Source organism: Oncorhynchus keta, chromosome 9 (genome assembly GCF_023373465.1).
Source record: "Oncorhynchus keta strain PuntledgeMale-10-30-2019 chromosome 9, Oket_V2, whole genome shotgun sequence".
Lineage (NCBI taxonomy): Eukaryota > Metazoa > Chordata > Actinopteri > Salmoniformes > Salmonidae > Oncorhynchus > Oncorhynchus keta.
The window spans coordinates 10231879-10252447 of NC_068429.1; the positions used below are offsets into that span (position 1 = coordinate 10231879).

Genomic DNA, 20569 nt, shown 5'->3' on the forward strand with positions numbered 1-20569 from the left:
GCCATGCACACCAGTGATGAATTTGGCCATGCACACCAGTGATGAGTTTGGCCATGCACACCAGTGATGAGTTTGGCCATGCACACCAGTGATGAGTTTGGCCATGCACACCAGTGATGAGTTTGGCCATGCACACCAGTGATGAGTTTGGCCATGCACACCAGTGATGAGTTTGGCCATGCACACCAGTGATGAGTTTGGCCATGCACACCAGTGATGAGTTTGGCGTTGATATGTGACTGCATGAACAGAAAAGAACCCCATACCTACTGTAAAATATGGTGGTGGATCTTTGATCTATTGAGGCCCTTCGCTTACACTTGTCCTGGGGTTCTTGTTTAGGTCAATGGCATCATGAACTTTAGCCAGTACCAGGAGATTTTGGCCAGATACCACACCTCCTCAGGACTTAATGGCTTAAATATAATATATGCACAAACTGTTTCAACTGGGAAGCATGCGATAGGCTTTACGCAGTTCTACCTCCAACAAAACAACGCTGTGCTCGCTGTCAATCTGATAGAATCTAGCCCTACAAGGCATAAATCCATCTATCAAGTCTGTATTATAGGGAGGTTTCCTGGAGACAGATCAAGCCTAATCCTGGACTAAGCATTTTCAATAGAGAGTAACATTTTTGAATCCAGGACTAGGCCTAATCTGTGTCCGGGAAACTGGCCCTATAAATTGAAGTGTGTTTAAAGTGGGACCTTAAATAATTCTACAGTCTGCGATGTTACCTGCCACAGTGTGTCAAACTTCTTCCCATCAGGAATGGAGAGCTTGCCAGCCTTGTCCTTATCGATGCGATAATGCATGACTTGTGACCCATGTAGGAGACACAGGGCGTAGGAACCATTCAGGTCCCGCTGTCTGATCCTGGAGGGAGACATATGGAAGAGACACAGATGAACATAAGAAGGTGGAAACAAACTTCCCCCTAACGTCAGGGCAGCTACGACTGTGATATGTTGCTTTCACACCTAGCTATCTTCTAAGATGAAAGCACTAATTGGATAAGAACGTCTGCTCAATGACTAAAATGTCAAAATGAACACAGGAAACTGAGCTATGGCACTGAATATAGGTCCTGTGTGGCTCAGCTGGTAGAATTGGTAGAGCATGGTTGTGGGCTTGTTTCCCACGGAGGACCAGTACGAAAAAGTATAAAAATGTATCCACTCACTAACTGTAAGTCTCTCTGGATAAGAGCATCTGCTAAATGACTAACATGTGTACTTGAAAGAGTGCTAGAGTTACAATAAACTAACTTTCATCAAGGTTAGTACAGTGCTTGGATGTGCTAATATTCTTCAGTAGATATGCCTTCGGGTGTAGTTCATGGTGCATGAGTACTGTAAACCCCCGAAACAATCATTCCTATTGGTACGTGACTGTGTAGTCGATAACTTGATGAAAAGTGACCCCACAACACAGGAAACTGAGCTACAGTACTGAATGATGAGTTCTGCGTAGCTCAGTTGGTAGACCACAGTGCTTGCAACACCAGAGTTGTGGGTTTGATTCCAACAGAGGGGCAGTATGAAAATATATGCTTTCACTACTGTAAGTCGCTCTGGATAAAAAGGTCTGATAAATGACCCTGAAATACATTACTACACTAGATGACAACATTGATGAATTGACATTCACAAATAAAAGCTGTTGTTTCATGGAACTCCTTTTTGAAATATAATTGCAGAATTCCTTATGATTGCTATGCATTTGAGAATCCTAACAGTAAATGGTTTACAAAAATACATATTTAAATATGAAAATGCATATTTAAATATGAAAATGCACATTTAAGTACAAAAAAATGCATATTTAAATATGAAAATTAATTAAAAATAAATCCAAATTTGTTGAAACACACTGAAGTAATGGAAATTGTGGAGGGAAAGGCTCTTGTTGTATACACCAAGGTTGAGGTCATTCAAATGTTATCAATTCAATTCAGGATATGAATAAAAAATGTATAAATTAATTCAAAATAATAAAATAGGACACAATTTTCAATACGTTGAACGCTGAGAAGTAGTTTTGAGGAAAATACTGCAAAGAGCCCCTTCTAGCATGTTCTCATGAGATAAAGTAGAGCAGTCAAACCCCCCCCCCCCCCCACCCCCGCTCTTTGGTCACTCCAGGAAGTCCTCTGCAAACTGTCACAGCGGAAACCGCAGCCTGCTTCTCTCTCTACAGCCTAGGCCACTGCTGGCGCCTCGCAGCACAAACTTATCTTACTATAAATAGTGTAGACTACAGACCTCTCCTGTATGTCTTCTATCTTCTTTTCAGCGTAGCAAATCTACACCACTTTGCTTTTAACTTTAAGAGCTCTAAGAACTGACATGAACATGTCAGAATTGGCTTGGAAAAAGTACCTACAAAGGTTTTTATCATCTAGAATTTTCTGCTATGTCATATCCTCACATGATTTTTGTTAGGATCTCAAATAGAATTACAAAGTTTAAGTTAAGAGTAGATCATAGCTACTAACAGGACTTCACACAACCATGACACATAGTTTTTTAAGTAAAGTTGACTGGTGTTACCTTATGGCAGGTTCATACATTTTTACACCTTACAGTTTTACCCGAGGCCATTGAAAAGCAAACCATGAGATGTTACAATAGACAGCCATAGTAATCTTAAGTGGTCCCTTACAGAAATTTGCCATTGGTGCGAGAGCCCATCTGGAGCCTTGATTCAGAGTCCTCACGTGTGATGGTGTGATGGAACCAGGGCATCTTCTCATGGGCGGTGGTGGCGACCAGCTTCTCCAGCTGAGGTCTCTGGCTAATGATGGCCTGCTCCAGGGCCGCACCCTGAGGACATAACACAATGACATCTGACCCGTCCCCGACCACTTTATGAACTTTATCAGTTCATATTTATGATAATGGTAAGAGTAGACAGTTCTAAAATTGGGCAATGATAAGTTATTTGTATTGCTATCAATTGGTTATGGCCATTGAATTACAGGTAATCTTACAGTTTGTGCTTTTAAAGTAATAAGATACTATAACTTCAACAGTCTCATCTTCAAGGAAAACTTGAAAAGCCTTCTGATTGGACTGTTGGGAAGCAAAATAGATTCCTATCTCTGACAACGTTTTCCATGGTCCAGCTGAGGTCTCTGGCTAATGATGGCCTGCACCCTGAGGACATAGCACAATGACATCTGACCTGTCCCCGACCACTTTATGGCTGCTTCAAGCAATAGGGAAGGTATACCATGATGGTAGAAATAGCCGACCCTAGCCTGCAGTTTTACAACTAATGTCCTGCTATTCTGTACATTTTGGCTTAGGGTGGAGAGAATTGTTTTGCCGTTTTAAAGCAAGTTTGCTGAAATTCTACACATTTTGCCATTGGGCAGAGAGAAGATTGTTCAATTTTCTAACTAATTTCATGCAATTCTACTCATTTTGCCATGCGTTAGTGAGAAAAATATTTTCATTTTTACTACTAATTTCCTGCTATACTACACACTTTGCCATAGGGTGGAGAGATTTTTGGTAACTTACCAAAAGAAAAGTTTTTTTGCTGACGTGGGCTTTTTGAGTAAGAATATAAAAACTGCTGATGCACAACTACATTCAGAAATGGCACTTTATGTACTCTACTATTGTTACTCCAATTAAAATGAATCCTAATCAAATCAAATCAACAGTAAGTTGAGACCCAGTCTAAGTCTTCAGTCTGATAACTTTAGGCCTACTCTACAGTAGTAACACATCTGAGACAGCATTGGGTCATTTCCCTTTCAATCAATCACTATTTCATTTACCTTTATTTTGGTCACTAAAGTTGGTATAGAGTAACAACATGGCATTAAGGTTCACTTCAGGTAAAGTCAGGTGTAAAATAAATACATTAATGAAGGAATAAATTAATAAACCAACCAACTAACCGATGAATAAATGAATGAAGGAATGAATCAATAAAAATATGAAGGAATGAATCAATGAACCAATGAATAAATGAATGAACCAACCAACCAACTAACCAGTGAATCAGTCAACCCAAGTATTTCTACTAACCTGCAGGTTCCAGGTCTTTTTCACATACTCTCTGATCAGCTTCTCCTTGAGGTCCTCAAAAGGCCCCACCTTGGGCTGCATGCCCTTGGGCCTGTTGTAGGGCATCTTCAGCAGACACACCAGCCCTTCGCATTTCTGGGAGTGGTAGTCAATCACATCCTCGGGGGTTCGGTGGCTCTTCCCCCCAACGATGGCGTACGTCTCGTTGAGCTCCCTCTCTATGGTATAGTGGTAACACTCCCGTCTGTAGGCCACTGACAGGGCGTAGCCCCCTAAGTAGCTCCGGCTCTGCCGTAGCAGGTACATGCCGTCTCCCATGCCCCCCTGTTGCAGGTAGCCCTCTGCGTCCTCCCGGGTGATGTTGCCATAAAAGAAAGGCAAGGCATTTACATTGTCGGCCATTTTGTCTTCTGGTTCTTGGCTGCACTGGAAATACCCGAAAGAAGCTTTGCTGTGACTCTCTCAATGGAGACCTACGAGAGGGAACGGATTCAAAAGATCACGATACAGTGAAATGTGCAGGACACCTGTTGGTATCCGACCTGTGAGAATGTAGTACCTAACCATCGTTTGACAACACACACATCTAACCCCACTCAAAGCTTCTGTAAAACCTATTTTACTAATACTTGCATTTACTGATGATGACAGATATTGTGTAGTAGTTAGTACTATCTAACAAATTGTACCTACACTGTTATTACACTGTACCTGACAAGTGCCAGCCATGTAACTACTGTTCAATGGGGGGGCGGCAATATGGGACAGTGAATTCCATAGACAGAACTTACATCAACATATTGACTATGGCTAATTCGAACATGTTGAATAAAAGGTTAATATACTTCAAACCCTCCATTAATATTGCTACTGTGCTATATGACTGATACAAGGACGTTCCAAAAGACTGGACAGCCTCATCACACAGTAACTCTACAGTAAAGGCCTGTGTGGCAGACGCAGTGTGAAACACGCCCGCAACACTTCACTGCATCTCTGAGCAGAATTCAGTGAGCCGTGTTCACACACAGCATGACAACCAGATAGCCACAACCCTAGAGTCTCTACTGCAGCATGTTCATTTGACATTTCTAGTTATTTGGCAGTCGCTCTTGTCCAGAGCAACTTACAATTAGTACATTCATCTTAAGATGAGGTGAGACACCAACATATAGCACAATCATATCAAGTACATTTTCCTCTCAAAGTATTTATCAGCAAAGTGAAAACTAGTGTGAAAAGACACGTTTGTTAAATAAGTGTGTTTTTAAGATACTCTTGAAAGAGGTAGGTGTTTCAGACATGTTCAGAAGATGAGCAGGGACTCCGTTGTCCTGACTTTAGGGAGAATCTTGTTCCACAATTGGGGTTCCATGACAGAGAAGACCCGAGGTGGCAGAACAGAGTTCTTGGGTAGGGATGTAGGGTTTGAGTATAACCTGAAGTTAAGGGGGGGGGGGGGCTGATCTGTAGGTAAGCACTAAAGGTCTTGTAGATGTATTTAGATTTTCTTTATTTAACTAGGCAAGTCAGTTAAGAACAAATTCTTATTTTCAATGATGGCCTAGGAACAGTGGGTTAACTGCCTGTTCAGGGGCAGAACGACAGATTTGTACCTTGTCAGCTCGGGGGTTGCAACCTTCTGGTTACTAGTCCAACACCCTAACCACTAGGCTACCCTGCCGCCCCAGATGATGTGCTCTTCGACTGGAAGTTAGTGGAGGAGCGGCGTGACAAGGGAGAACTTGGGAAGGTTGAACAGCAGGCGGGCCATGGCATTCTGAAGAAGTTTCAGGGGTTTGATGGTACATGCAGGTAAGCCCAGCCAACAGAGAGTTGCAGTAGTCTAGACGGAAGATGACAAGTGCCTGGATTAGGACCGGCGCCGCTTCCTGTGTGAGGAAAGGTCATACTCTATGGATGTCGTAGAGCATGAACCTACGGAAGCGCATCACTGCTTTGATGTTTGCAGGGAATGACAGGGTGTTGTCAAGGGTCACACCTAATTTTAGAGGTTGAAATTTAGCACGTATAGCTCATTAACACGTAGGGCGCAACGATTGATGTCACCTCGTTAAGTCAGTATGTGTTAATCCTGTGCTGGTTGCCATCTTGTTTGCGGGAAGGTGTTTAACCTGTGCTAGTTGCCATCTCGTTAGTGGGAAGGTGTTTCACCTGTGCTGGTTGCCATCTCGTTAGTGGGAAGGTGTTTCACCTGTGCTGGTTGCCATCTCGTTAGTGGGAAGGTGTTTAACCTGTGCTGGTTGCCATCTCGTTAGTGGGAAGGTGTTTAACCTGTGCTGGTTGCCATCTCGTTAGTGGGAAGGTGTTTCACCTGTGCTGGTTGCCATCTCGTTAGTGGGAAGGTGTTTAACCTGTGCTGGTTGCCATCTCGTTAGTGGGAAGGTGTTTAACCTGTGCTGGTTGCCATCTCGTTAGTGGGAAGGTGTTTAACCTGTGCTGGTTGCCATCTCGTTAGTGGGAAGGTGTTTAACCTGTGCTGGTTGCCATCTCGTTAGTGGGAAGGGAAGGTGTTTAACCTGTGCTGGTTGCCATCTCGTTAGTGGGAAGGTGTTTCACCTATGCTGGTTGCCATCTCGTTAGAGGGAAGGTGTTTCACCTATGCTGGTTGCCATCTCGTTAGTGGGAAGGTGTTTCACCTATGCTGGTTGCCATCTCGTTAGCGGGAAGGTGTTTCACCTATGCTGGTTGCCATCTCGTTAGCGGGAAGGTGTGTAACCTGTGCTGGTTGCCATCTCGTTAGTGGGAAGGTGTTTCACCTATGCTGGTTGCCATCTCGTTAGTGGGAAGGTGTTTCACCTATGCTGGTTGCCATCTCGTTAGAGGGAAGGTGTTTCACCTATGCTGGTTGCCATCTCGTTAGTGGGAAGGTGTTTCACCTATGCTGGTTGCCATCTCATTAGTGGGAAGGTGTTTCACCTATGCTGGTTGCCATCTCATTAGTGGGAAGGTGTTTAACCTGTGCTGGTTGCCATCTCGTTAGTGGGAAGGTGTTTCACCTGTGCTGGTTGCCATCTCGTTAGTGGGAAGGTGTTTAACCTGTGCTGGTTGCCATCTCGTTAGTGGGAAGGTGTTTAACCTGTGCTGGTTGCCATCTCGTTAGTGGGAAGGTGTTTAACCTGTGCTGGTTGCCATCTCGTTAGTGGGAAGGTGTTTAACCTGTGCTGGTTGCCATCTCGTTAGTGGGAAGGTGTTTAACCTGTGCTGGTTGCCATCTCGTTAGTAGGAAGGTGTTTCACCTATGCTGGTTGCCATCTCGTTAGCGGGAAGGTGTTTCACCTATGCTGGTTGCCATCTCGTTAGCGGGAAGGTGTGTAACCTGTGCTGGTTGCCATCTCGTTAGTGGGAAGGTGTTTCACCTATGCTGGTTGCCATCTCGTTAGAGGGAAGGTGTTTCACCTATGCTGGTTGCCATCTCGTTAGTGGGAAGGTGTTTCACCTATGCTGGTTGCCATCTCGTTAGCGGGAAGGTGTTTCACCTATGCTGGTTGCCATCTCGTTAGCGGGAAGGTGTGTAACCTGTGCTGGTTGCCATCTCGTTAGTGGGAAGGTGTTTCACCTATGCTGGTTGCCATCTCGTTAGAGGGAAGGTGTTTCACCTATGCTGGTTGCCATCTCGTTAGTGGGAAGGTGTTTCACCTATGCTGGTTGCCATCTCATTAGTGGGAAGGTGTTTCACCTATGCTGGTTGCCATCTCATTAGTGGGAAGGTGTTTCACCTATGCTGGTTGCCATCTCGTTAGAGGGAAGGTGTTTCACCTATGCTGGTTGCCATCTCATTAGTGGGAAGGTGTTTCACCTATGCTGGTTGCCATCTCGTTAGTGGGAAGGTGTTTCACCTATGCTGGTTGCCATCTCGTTAGCGGGAAGGTGTTTAACCTATGCTGGTTGCCATCTCGTTAGTGGGAAGGTGTTTCACCTATGCTGGTTGCCATCTCGTTAGAGGGAAGGTGTTTCACCTGTGCTGGTTGCCATCTCGTTAGTGGGAAGGTGTTTAACCTGTGCTGGTTGCCATCTCGTTAGCGGGAAGGTGTTTCACCTATGCTGGTTGCCATCTCGTTAGTGGGAAGGTGTTTCACCTATGCTGGTTGCCATCTCGTTAGCGGGAAGGTGTTTCACCTATGCTGGTTGCCATCTCGTTAGCGGGAAGGTGTGTAACCTGTGCTGGTTGCCATCTCGTTAGTGGGAAGGTGTTTCACCTATGCTGGTTGCCATCTCGTTAGTGGGAAGGTGTTTCACCTATGCTGGTTGCCATCTCGTTAGTGGGAAGGTGTTTCACCTATGCTGGTTGCCATCTCGTTAGCGGGAAGGTGTTTCACCTATGCTGGTTGCCATCTCGTTAGTGGGAAGGTGTTTCACCTATGCTGGTTGCCATCTCGTTAGCGGGAAGGTGTTTCACCTATGCTGGTTGCCATCTCGTTAGCGGGGAAGGTGTGTAACCTGTGCTGGTTGCCATCTCGTTAGTGGGAAGGTGTTTCACCTATGCTGGTTGCCATCTCGTTAGTGGGAAGGTGTTTCACCTATGCTGGTTGCCATCTCGTTAGAGGGAAGGTGTTTCACCTATGCTGGTTGCCATCTCGTTAGTGGGAAGGTGTTTCACCTATGCTGGTTGCCATCTCATTAGTGGGAAGGTGTTTCACCTATGCTGGTTGCCATCTCATTAGTGGGAAGGTGTTTAACCTGTGCTGGTTGCCATCTCGTTAGTGGGAAGGTGTTTCACCTGTGCTGGTTGCCATCTCGTTAGTGGGAAGGTGTTTAACCTGTGCTGGTTGCCATCTCGTTAGTGGGAAGGTGTTTAACCTGTGCTGGTTGCCATCTCGTTAGTGGGAAGGTGTTTAACCTGTGCTGGTTGCCATCTCGTTAGTGGGAAGGTGTTTAACCTGTGCTGGTTGCCATCTCGTTAGTGGGAAGGTGTTTAACCTGTGCTGGTTGCCATCTCGTTAGTAGGAAGGTGTTTCACCTATGCTGGTTGCCATCTCGTTAGCGGGAAGGTGTTTCACCTATGCTGGTTGCCATCTCGTTAGCGGGAAGGTGTGTAACCTGTGCTGGTTGCCATCTCGTTAGTGGGAAGGTGTTTCACCTATGCTGGTTGCCATCTCGTTAGAGGGAAGGTGTTTCACCTATGCTGGTTGCCATCTCGTTAGTGGGAAGGTGTTTCACCTATGCTGGTTGCCATCTCGTTAGCGGGAAGGTGTTTCACCTATGCTGGTTGCCATCTCGTTAGCGGGAAGGTGTGTAACCTGTGCTGGTTGCCATCTCGTTAGTGGGAAGGTGTTTCACCTATGCTGGTTGCCATCTCGTTAGAGGGAAGGTGTTTCACCTATGCTGGTTGCCATCTCGTTAGTGGGAAGGTGTTTCACCTATGCTGGTTGCCATCTCATTAGTGGGAAGGTGTTTCACCTATGCTGGTTGCCATCTCATTAGTGGGAAGGTGTTTCACCTATGCTGGTTGCCATCTCGTTAGAGGGAAGGTGTTTCACCTATGCTGGTTGCCATCTCATTAGTGGGAAGGTGTTTCACCTATGCTGGTTGCCATCTCGTTAGTGGGAAGGTGTTTCACCTATGCTGGTTGCCATCTCGTTAGCGGGAAGGTGTTTAACCTATGCTGGTTGCCATCTCGTTAGTGGGAAGGTGTTTCACCTATGCTGGTTGCCATCTCGTTAGAGGGAAGGTGTTTCACCTGTGCTGGTTGCCATCTCGTTAGTGGGAAGGTGTTTAACCTGTGCTGGTTGCCATCTCGTTAGTGGGAAGGTGTTTAACCTATGCTGGTTGCCATCTCGTTAGTGGGAAGGTGTTTCACCTATGCTGGTTGCCATCTCGTTAGCGGGAAGGTGTTTCACCTATGCTGGTTGCCATCTCGTTAGCGGGAAGGTGTGTAACCTGTGCTGGTTGCCATCTCGTTAGTGGGAAGGTGTTTCACCTATGCTGGTTGCCATCTCGTTAGAGGGAAGGTGTTTCACCTATGCTGGTTGCCATCTCGTTAGTGGGAAGGTGTTTCACCTATGCTGGTTGCCATCTCGTTAGCGGGAAGGTGTTTCACCTATGCTGGTTGCCATCTCGTTAGTGGGAAGGTGTGTAACCTGTGCTGGTTGCCATCTCGTTAGTGGGAAGGTGTTTCACCTATGCTGGTTGCCATCTCGTTAGAGGGAAGGTGTTTCACCTATGCTGGTTGCCATCTCGTTAGTGGGAAGGTGTTTCACCTATGCTGGTTGCCATCTCATTAGTGGGAAGGTGTTTCACCTATGCTGGTTGCCATCTCGTTAGTGGGAAGGTGTTTCACCTATGCTGGTTGCCATCTCGTTAGAGGGAAGGTGTTTCACCTGTGCTGGTTGCCATCTCGTTAGTGGGAAGGTGTTTAACCTGTGCTGGTTGCCATCTCGTTAGCGGGAAGGTGTTTCACCTATGCTGGTTGCCATCTCGTTAGTAGGAAGGTGTTTCACCTATGCTGGTTGCCATCTCGTTAGCGGGAAGGTGTTTCACCTATGCTGGTTGCCATCTCGTTAGCGGGAAGGTGTGTAACCTGTGCTGGTTGCCATCTCGTTAGTGGGAAGGTGTTTCACCTATGCTGGTTGCCATCTCGTTAGAGGGAAGGTGTTTCACCTATGCTGGTTGCCATCTCGTTAGTGGGAAGGTGTTTCACCTATGCTGGTTGCCATCTCGTTAGCGGGAAGGTGTTTCACCTATGCTGGTTGCCATCTCGTTAGCGGGAAGGTGTGTAACCTGTGCTGGTTGCCATCTCGTTAGTGGGAAGGTGTTTCACCTATGCTGGTTGCCATCTCGTTAGAGGGAAGGTGTTTCACCTATGCTGGTTGCCATCTCGTTAGTGGGAAGGTGTTTCACCTATGCTGGTTGCCATCTCATTAGTGGGAAGGTGTTTCACCTATGCTGGTTGCCATCTCGTTAGTGGGAAGGTGTTTCACCTATGCTGGTTGCCATCTCGTTAGAGGGAAGGTGTTTCACCTATGCTGGTTGCCATCTCATTAGTGGGAAGGTGTTTCACCTATGCTGGTTGCCATCTCGTTAGAGGGAAGGTGTTTCACCTATGCTGGTTGCCATCTCATTAGTGGGAAGGTGTTTCACCTATGCTGGTTGCCATCTCGTTAGTGGGAAGGTGTTTCACCTATGCTGGTTGCCATCTCGTTAGCGGGAAGGTGTGTAACCTGTGCTGGTTGCCATCTCGTTAGTGGGAAGGTGTTTCACCTATGCTGGTTGCCATCTCGTTAGAGGGAAGGTGTTTCACCTATGCTGGTTGCCATCTCGTTAGTGGGAAGGTGTTTAACCTGTGCTGGTTGCCATCTCGTTAGTGGGAAGGTGTTTCACCTATGCTGGTTGCCATCTCGTTAGTGGGAAGGTGTTTCACCTATGCTGGTTGCCATCTCGTTAGTGGGAAGGTGTTTCACCTATGCTGGTTGCCATCTCGTTAGTGGGAAGGTGTTTCACCTATGCTGGTTGCCATCTCGTTAGTGGGAAGGTGTTTCACCTATGCTGGTTGCCATCTCGTTAGTGGGAAGGTGTTTCACCTATGCTGGTTGCCATCTCGTTAGAGGGAAGGTGTTTCACCTATGCTGGTTGCCATCTCGTTAGTGGGAAGGTGTTTCACCTATGCTGGTTGCCATCTCATTAGTGGGAAGGTGTTTCACCTATGCTGGTTGCCATCTCATTAGTGGGAAGGTGTTTCACCTATGCTGGTTGCCATCTCGTTAGAGGGAAGGTGTTTCACCTATGCTGGTTGCCATCTCATTAGTGGGAAGGTGTTTCACCTATGCTGGTTGCCATCTCTGGTTGCCAGTGGGAAGGTGTTTCACCTATGCTGGTTGCCATCTCGTTAGCGGGAAGGTGTTTAACCTATGCTGGTTGCCATCTCGTTAGTGGGAAGGTGTTTCACCTATGCTGGTTGCCATCTCGTTAGAGGGAAGGTGTTTCACCTGTGCTGGTTGCCATCTCGTTAGTGGGAAGGTGTTTAACCTGTGCTGGTTGCCATCTCGTTAGCGGGAAGGTGTTTCACCTATGCTGGTTGCCATCTCGTTAGTGGGAAGGTGTTTCACCTATGCTGGTTGCCATCTCGTTAGTGGGAAGGTGTTTCACCTATGCTGGTTGCCATCTCGTTAGTGGGAAGGTGTTTCACCTATGCTGGTTGCCATCTCGTTAGAGGGAAGGTGTTTCACCTATGCTGGTTGCCATCTCATTAGTGGGAAGGTGTTTCACCTATGCTGGTTGCCATCTCGTTAGTGGGAAGGTGTTTCACCTATGCTGGTTGCCATCTCGTTAGAGGGAAGGTGTTTCACCTATGCTGGTTGCCATCTCGTTAGTGGGAAGGTGTTTCACCTATGCTGGTTGCCATCTCGTTAGTGGGAAGGTGTTTCACCTATGCTGGTTGCCATCTCGTTAGTGGGAAGGTGTTTCACCTATGCTGGTTGCCATCTCGTTAGTGGGAAGGTGTTTCACCTATGCTGGTTGCCATCTCGTTAGTGGGAAGGTGTTTAACCTGTGCTGGTTGCCATCTCGTTAGTGGGAAGGTGTTTAACCTGTGCTGGTTGCCATCTCGTTAGTGGGAAGGTGTTTCACCTATGCTGGTTGGCATCTCGTTAGAGGGAAGGTGTTTCACCTGTGCTGGTTGCCATCTCGTTAGTGGGAAGGTGTTTCACCTATGCTGGTTGCAATCTCGTTAGTGGGAAGGTGTTTCACCTATGCTGGTTGCCATCTCGTTAGAGGGAAGGTGTTTCACCTGTGCTGGTTGCCATCTCGTTAGTGGGAAGGTGTTTCACCTATGCTGGTTGCAATCTCGTTAGTGGGAAGGTGTTTCACCTATGCTGGTTGCCATCTCGTTAGTGGGAAGGTGTTTAACCTATGCTGGTTGCCATCTCGTTAGTGGAAAGGTGTTTAACCTGTGCTGGTTGCCATCTCGTTAGTGGGAAGGTGTTTAACCTATGCTGGTTGCCATCTCGTTAGTGGGAAGGTGTTTCACCTATGCTGGTTGCCATCTCGTTAGTGGGAAGGTGTTTAACCTGTGCTGGTTGCCATCTCGTTAGCGGGAAGGTGTTTAACCTATGCTGGTTGCCATCTCGTTAGTGGGAAGGTGTTTCACCTATGCTGGTTGCCATCTCGTTAGAGGGAAGGTGTTTCACCTGTGCTGGTTGCCATCTCGTTAGTGGGAAGGTGTTTCACCTATGCTGGTTGCCATCTCGTTAGTGGGAAGGTGTTTCACCTATGCTGGTTGCCATCTCGTTAGAGGGAAGGTGTTTCACCTGTGCTGGTTGCCATCTCGTTAGTGGGAAGGTGTTTCACCTATGCTGGTTGCCATCTCATTAGCGGGAAGGTGTTTCACCTATGCTGGTTGCCATCTCATTAGCGGGAAGGTGTTTCACCTGTGCTGGTTGCCATCTCGTTAGTGGGAAGGTGTTTCACCTGTGCTGGTTGCCATCTCGTTAGTGGGAAGGTGTTTCACCTATGCTGGTTGCCATCTCGTTAGTGGGAAGGTGTTTCACCTGTGCTGGTTGCCATCTCGTTAGTGGGAAGGTGTTTCACCTATGCTGGTTGCCATCTCGTTAGTGGGAAGGTGTTTCACCTGTGCTGGTTGCCATCTCGTTAGTGGGAAGGTGTTTCACCTATGCTGGTTGCCATCTCATTAGCGGGAAGGTGTTTCACCTGTGCTGGTTGCCATCTCGTTAGTGGGAAGGTGTTTCACCTATGCTGGTTGCCATCTCGTTAGTGGGAAGGTGTTTCACCTATGCTGGTTGCCATCTCGTTAGTGGGAAGGTGTTTCACCTATGCTGGTTGCCATCTCGTTAGTAGGAAGGTGTTTCACCTATGCTGGTTGCCATCTCGTTAGTGGGAAGGTGTTTCACCTATGCTGGTTGCCATCTCGTTAGTGGGAAGGTGTTTCACCTATGCTGGTTGCCATCTCGTTAGTGGGAAGGTGTTTCACCTATGCTGGTTGCCATGTCGTTAGTGGGAAGGTGTTTCACCTATGCTGGTTGCCATCTCGTTAGTGGGAAGGTGTTTCACCTATGCTGGTTGCCATCTCGTTAGAGGGAAGGTGTTTCACCTATGCTGGTTGCCATCTCGTTAGTGGGAAGGTGTTTCACCTATGCTGGTTGCCATCTCGTTAGTGGGAAGGTGTTTAACCTGTGCTGGTTGCCATCTCGTTAGTGGGAAGGTGTTTAACCTGTGCTGGTTGCCATCTCGTTAGTGGGAAGGTGTTTCACCTGTGCTGGTTGCCATCTCGTTAGAGGGAAGGTGTTTAACCTGTGCTGGTTGCCATCTCGTTAGAGGGAAGGTGTTTAACCTGTGCTGGTTGCCATCTCGTTAGAGGGAAGGTGTTTAACCTGTGCTGGTTGCCATCTCATTAGTGGGAAGGTGTTTCACCTATGGATGCAAAGACTGATAGTCCATGAGATGAACATGATCAGTTCATATTTATGATAATGGTAAGAGTAGACAGTTCTAAAATTGGGCAATGATAAGTTATTTGTATTGCTATCAATTGGTTATGGCCATTGAATTACAGGTAATCTTACAGTTTGTGCTTTTAAAGTAATAAGGTACTATAACTTTAACAGTCTCCCTCTCATTTTCAAGGAAAACTTGAAAAGTCTTTTGACTTATTGGACTATTGGGAAGCAAAATAGATTCCTATCTCTGACAATGTTTTCTATGGTAACTTAGCAATTGGTGAAGGAATGAAACTGATGAGTCATGCAGGTATTAGCCCTGGCCTGAGGACAGACAGGTAGTAACCCTGGCCTGAGGACAGACAGGTAGTAGCCCTGGCCTGAGGACAGACAGGTAGTAGCCCTGGCCTGAGGACAGACAGGTAGTAACCCTGGCCTGAGGACAGACAGGTAGTAACCCTGGCCTGAGGACAGACAGGTAGTAACCCTGGCCTGAGGACAGACAGGTATTACTTATATTCATTATATTTCCTACTGACTGTGAAGTGTATTTTCAATACTACTGTACTGTGGGTGTTTCATTGGAACTTAAGAAGAGAGTCCTATTTACAGTAAGTAGATGGTAAGTAATGACACTCATCCATCCAATAAACTATTTCTTTCCTCTCCCAAGTTCCTTTTTATTGTGGTCACTCACTGCAGACACAATAACACATTTGCTTCATGTACAGAGCCTTCAGAGAGTATAAACAACCCTTGACTTTTTCCACATTTGTTGTGTTACAGCCTGAACTTAAAATGGAATAAAACTGGCCTACACTTAATGTCAAAGTGGAATTATGTTATTTGAAATGCTTACAAATTAATAAAAAATGAAAACTTGAAATGTCTTTAGTCAATAAGTATTCAACTCCTAAGTCTAAATAAGTTCAGGAATAAAGAAGTGCTTAACAAGTCACATAATAAGTTGCATGGACTCATGTTAAACATGATTTTTTTTATGACTACCTCATCTCTGTACCCCACACATACAATTCATTATCTGTAAGGTTCCTCAGTCGAGCAGCAAATTTCAAACACAGATTCAATCAAAGACCAGGGAGTTTTCCCAATGTCTTGCAAAGAAGGGCACCTATTGGTAGATGGGTAAAATAAAAAGCAGACATTACATTTCCCTTTGAGCATGGTGAAGCTATAATTTACACTTGGATAGTGTATCAATCCAACCAGTCACTACAAAGATACAGATGTCCTTCCTAACTCAGTTGCCGGAGAGCAAGGAAACCGTTCAGGGATTTCACCATGAAGCCAATGGTGACTTTAAAACAGTTACAGAGTTTAATGGCTGTGATAGGAGAAAACTGAGGATGGATCAACAACATTGTAGTTACTCCACAATACTAACCTAATTGTGAAAATAAGGAAGCCTATATAGATTTAAAAAATATTTCAAAACATGCATTCTGTTTGCAACAAGGCATCTAAAGTAATACTGCAAAAAATGTGGCAAAGCAATGAACTTTTAGTCCTGAATACAAAGTGTTATGTTTGGGGCAAATACAATACAAATACAAATACAATACAACAGTACCACTCTCCGTATTTTCAAGCATAGTGGTGGCTATATCATGTTATGGGTATGCTTGTCATCGGCAAGGACCGGGGAGTTTTTCAGGATACAAAATAAATGGAATGGCGCTAAGCACAGGCAAAATTCTAGAGGAAAACCGGGTTCAGTCTGCTTTCCACCAGACACTGGGAGATGAAGGCCAAATCTACGCTGGAGTTGCTTGCCAAGAAGACCGAGAATGTTCGTGAGTGGTTTTGACTTAAATCTACTTGAACAAATGTGGCAAGACCTGAAATGGGTGTCTAGCAATGATTAACAACCAATTTGATAGAGCTTGAATAATTTTTTAAATAATAATGGGCAAATGTTGCACACTCCAAGTGTGGAAAGCTCTTAGAGACTTACCCAGAAAGATGCACAGCTGTAATCACTGCCAAAGGTCCTTCCACAAAGTATTGACTCAGGGGTGTGAATACTTATGCAAATTAGATATGTCTGTAAATCATTTTCAATACATTTGCAAAAATGTCTAAAACATTTTTTCACTTTGTTATCATGGGGTATTGTGTGTATATGGGTGAGGGGAAAAATCTCTTTTATCCATTTTGAATTCAGGCTGTAACAAAACAAAATGTGGAACACGATCAGGGGTTATGTATAATTTCTTAAGGCACTGTAAGTGACCTAGAATAAATGCTGACAAACGGTCTCAATTATAACTAAACTAACTTAACCAGAGACACATTGAATTAACGGAGGTTACAAATCATTAACAGAATTTAGTTCTAATTGGTAATGCATACATTTTAGACTAAACATTGCTGGGTTACTACAAACATTCTACAATGAACTGAAGACAATGGAAGATAGACATCCTGTTGTAGCCTCAAACTAGCAACCCATCAAAGACAGATAGACGGACGCAGAGGTGTGAACTAGCCTTTTACTGAAAAAAAATGTAAACTTCAGATGCTAAAACAGAAGAATGAGGAGGATGAATATATAAGAGCTCTGTGTTCATATAGGACAAGGAGTCAGTACCACAAAAGATTCAAATAGAAAGCAGTGCAACTGTTTGGTACAAAAAGGTCATTGCTATGGTAACCATGCCCCCCAAAGCAGCACAAGAAGACAAAAAGAATGAGTTGCACATTTCTTTAATGTACATTTTACAGTTGAATTATTAAAGCTATTTTCCTTGTATTTACTTAGAAATGGTAAAAGGCCATTCATTACACAATAATCTCATGATAAGAAAGTTCTCTTTCTTGTTTCCAATGAGTACAATTTTTTAAGAAGTTAAGAAATGTCTTGTATTCTGTGAATTAAGAAACAGAACGTACCAACTGTTATAATGTGAAACTGGAACTACCTGTTTTGTATTCTAAATACAGACTGTTAAAATAACACTCTTCCTGCAACAAGTTATGTTTTATTAAACTCAAAAATATTTATTCTTTCTACATTTCTTTAAAAAACGAAGTTGTACCACAGGAAATTACATGGGTATTGATTGTCAATGGAAACCTAAGAAGTCAATCAATTCAATTCCTGTCTAGCTTTTATCTATACACCTTTGACATTTAATTTATCTCTCTTTGGTTGTTCCTTTTATGTATTAATAGGTAACTGAAATGAAGGAATGTTTTAGAGGTTCCAGCACAGCTTACAGTATATTTCAAATGAATTCAATTCAAATACTCCATTCATCCCACAAGGGACAATTTTGAAAGCAGGAGTGCTTTATTTAACTGTGAATTGGTGGACTCAAAATTTGTTTTAGCATCAACTAAAAATTATCTTTGAGTGGATTTCAGGGTATCTTGTACTGCGTAATACCTCCATCTATTACTACTCTATTTATTTGATTTATTTTATCTTTATTTAACTAGCCAAGTCAGTTAAGAACAAATTCTTATTTACAACGACAAACTACCAAAAGGTAGTCAGTCCTGTGGGGGACGGGGGCCTGGGATAAAAAATACATTAAAAAATACAATATAAATATAGAACAATTATCACTAGAAATGAATTATAAACCAATATAAATTAGAAGAGGATGGATTTGTTTTTTCATTGTAGGCCTCCTTTATAACCTGAATTCAACAAGAAGTCGATCAGATCTCACACCAAACATGTTATGAAAAGGTGGAAATGAAGAGATGAAGGATTAGACGGTGGCATCACATGTTCAAAACGAAAATGTTTTTGAGGCTGATTAGTCTTTGAAAGTTCAATCGTCTGCCAATGTACATCAAAAAGTAGAAATTATTTTGAAAAATGTATCTTTCTAATGCGACAAAGGCTAGCAAACCAAAGATCTTATCAATTGTCTTGTATGAGTAAAACATAAAAACAAAACCCAGGAACCAACAAGATGCATCTACAAGCTGCGGTGGATCAAGAAATATATGGAAATATCAATTCAATTCTTAAAAGTCTAAGCGGCTGGGGGGGGATTTGTGTGTATTGTAGTGAATTGTTAGATACTACTGCACTGTTGGAACTAGGAACACAAACATTTCACTACACCAGCAATAACATCTGCTAAATATGTGTATGTGACCAATACAATTCAACGCCAAAGTCCTCTCGGGTGATACCTACTAAGTGAGATCTGCCACAAAGATCATTCTCAATTCAGAGATGAATCTTAGGTCAGCACAAACAAATCATCACACCACACATACAAATTATGTGCTGGAAAAAGTGATAAAAATGATATATATGTATATGTTTTTCACCAGCGTACAATTCAATATATTACAAATCATAAGATTTTTATCCATAGTTGTTGTTGTTATCATTCTTTTTAAAAAAGACTGACATTTAATTTACTCAAGAAATGTTAACACAAGACTTTTTCACTGTGACCGAGCTCATCGAAATGTTTGGCTTGAAATGTGTTGAAGTTTTCCCTCAAAATGTGTTGAAAGGAACGCAGCAACAAAGCAAGACAACACTGACAAAAAAAAACACACATATTTACTTAAAAGTTTAACAAAAAGTGAAGGAGTTGAATAAATCTTTGGTAAGACTGCTACTGTTCTGTACATCGTCAGACTACTCCAAGGCCCAGTCTGCTGATCCATCCAGTCTCTGCACCCTGTTGCCTGACCCTAAACAATTGACCTTCCTAACAACAACAACAACAGTACTACCATCTCTGACCTCAAGCACAATATGAATCGAAACTTATCCAAAGCATTATGTAAGGTATGAGGTGAATGGGACTTTACCTTGGACGAAACGACTACTCCTCTGTTCCACTGCTTCTATCTGTGACCCTGCGCTGAGGCGACCATGTTCAACTGCTAAGCGGGCTGAGCAGGATGTGAGCAGGTCACTTCAAATGTTGCAACACCAGGAACCGTTTCGTCTGAGGGCCTACACATTTCAAAACACCACAATACAAAAGATATCAACTACAACAACACAATAATAAGTCATTTTACTGCTTTAATACATATGTATGATATCCTCTCACACTGCAGTGAAGCACATAATATGCAGTATATTGTGAATTGGGAGTGTTTTTTAGGCTTCCTCATTTTTTAAAAGTCGCTAGCTGCTACTTCCTGTCTTAATGACTTTACTTCCCTTTTTTAATCTGAAACACTGACCAGAGTGAATTTGCTTATTAATGTAGTGACTTAACGTGAACAATAATGAGAGCAGTTGAAAAGTAAAGGGTGAAGAATTGATGCTGAAGCCATGTGAAATTAAATGCATTTGCTCTCAATTTAGATAAAAGCTTTTTACAATATGTTATTTTCTTCAAATGAATCAGATTCAAGACAGTCTTGATATTGGTCATACCCTACCTATGCATTAATGTACAGCACTTTATACTCCATACTTATGTAGTTCTAGACTTATTCACAGTGACAGACAGTCGAATGCTGAAGATTGTTGTTGACAAAAAACGAATTCATAACAAAATGTAATTGAAAGGAATTGAATGTAAAAACGTAATCTTCGATAGTCGGACAGCTGCAAAAGTTATAGTAGACATCAAAAATACCCTATTACTGTTGTTGTCACAAAATAACTTCAACTGTTGTGTGTGTGTGTGTGTGTGTGTGTGTGTGTGTGTGTGTGTGTGTGTGTGTGTGTGTGTGTGTGTGTGTGTGTGTGTGTGTGTGTGTGTGTGTGTGTGTGTGTGTGTGTGTGTGTGTGTGTGTGTGTGTGTAACCAGTCATGTATCCCAATCAGGCCACATTGACTGCACAACTCAGGAAGTCACAGCTGGGGTGCTATTCATACACAGTTAGCTTGGAACATGTAATGCCCACTGAACACCCTCAAAATATGTTAATGCCAAAGTTCAGCAGATACATTTGTAGAAAACTGTCAACAATTACAAACATCCTCACTTGCTCATCAAACATATGGGGAATGTTCATATTGAGTATGTACTGTAACTCATTGACAAGTAAAGCATTACCCACTCATTACCTACTCATTACCCACTCATTACCCACTCATTACCCACTCATTACACACTCATTAACCACTCATTACCCACTCATTACGCACTC

The 20569-nt window shown here is 43.8% G+C and overlaps 1 protein-coding gene across 2 annotated transcripts in view; it reads right to left on the reverse strand.

Moving 5' to 3' along the window:
- Positions 1–19536, reverse strand: part of syk (spleen tyrosine kinase) — a 40989-nt gene extending 21453 nt beyond the window's left edge. For both annotated transcript variants that reach the window (XM_052525107.1, XM_052525106.1), the window contains exons 1-4: positions 19268–19536; positions 4047–4519; positions 2668–2828; positions 741–879 (exon numbers count right to left, since the gene is read on the reverse strand). In XM_052525107.1, coding sequence (XP_052381067.1) covers positions 741–879; positions 2668–2828; positions 4047–4448 — 702 coding nt within the window. In that variant the 5' untranslated portion in view covers positions 4449–4519; positions 19268–19536. The remainder of the gene's footprint in view (positions 1–740; positions 880–2667; positions 2829–4046; positions 4520–19267) is intronic.
- Positions 19537–20569: the final 1033 nt, after the last annotated feature.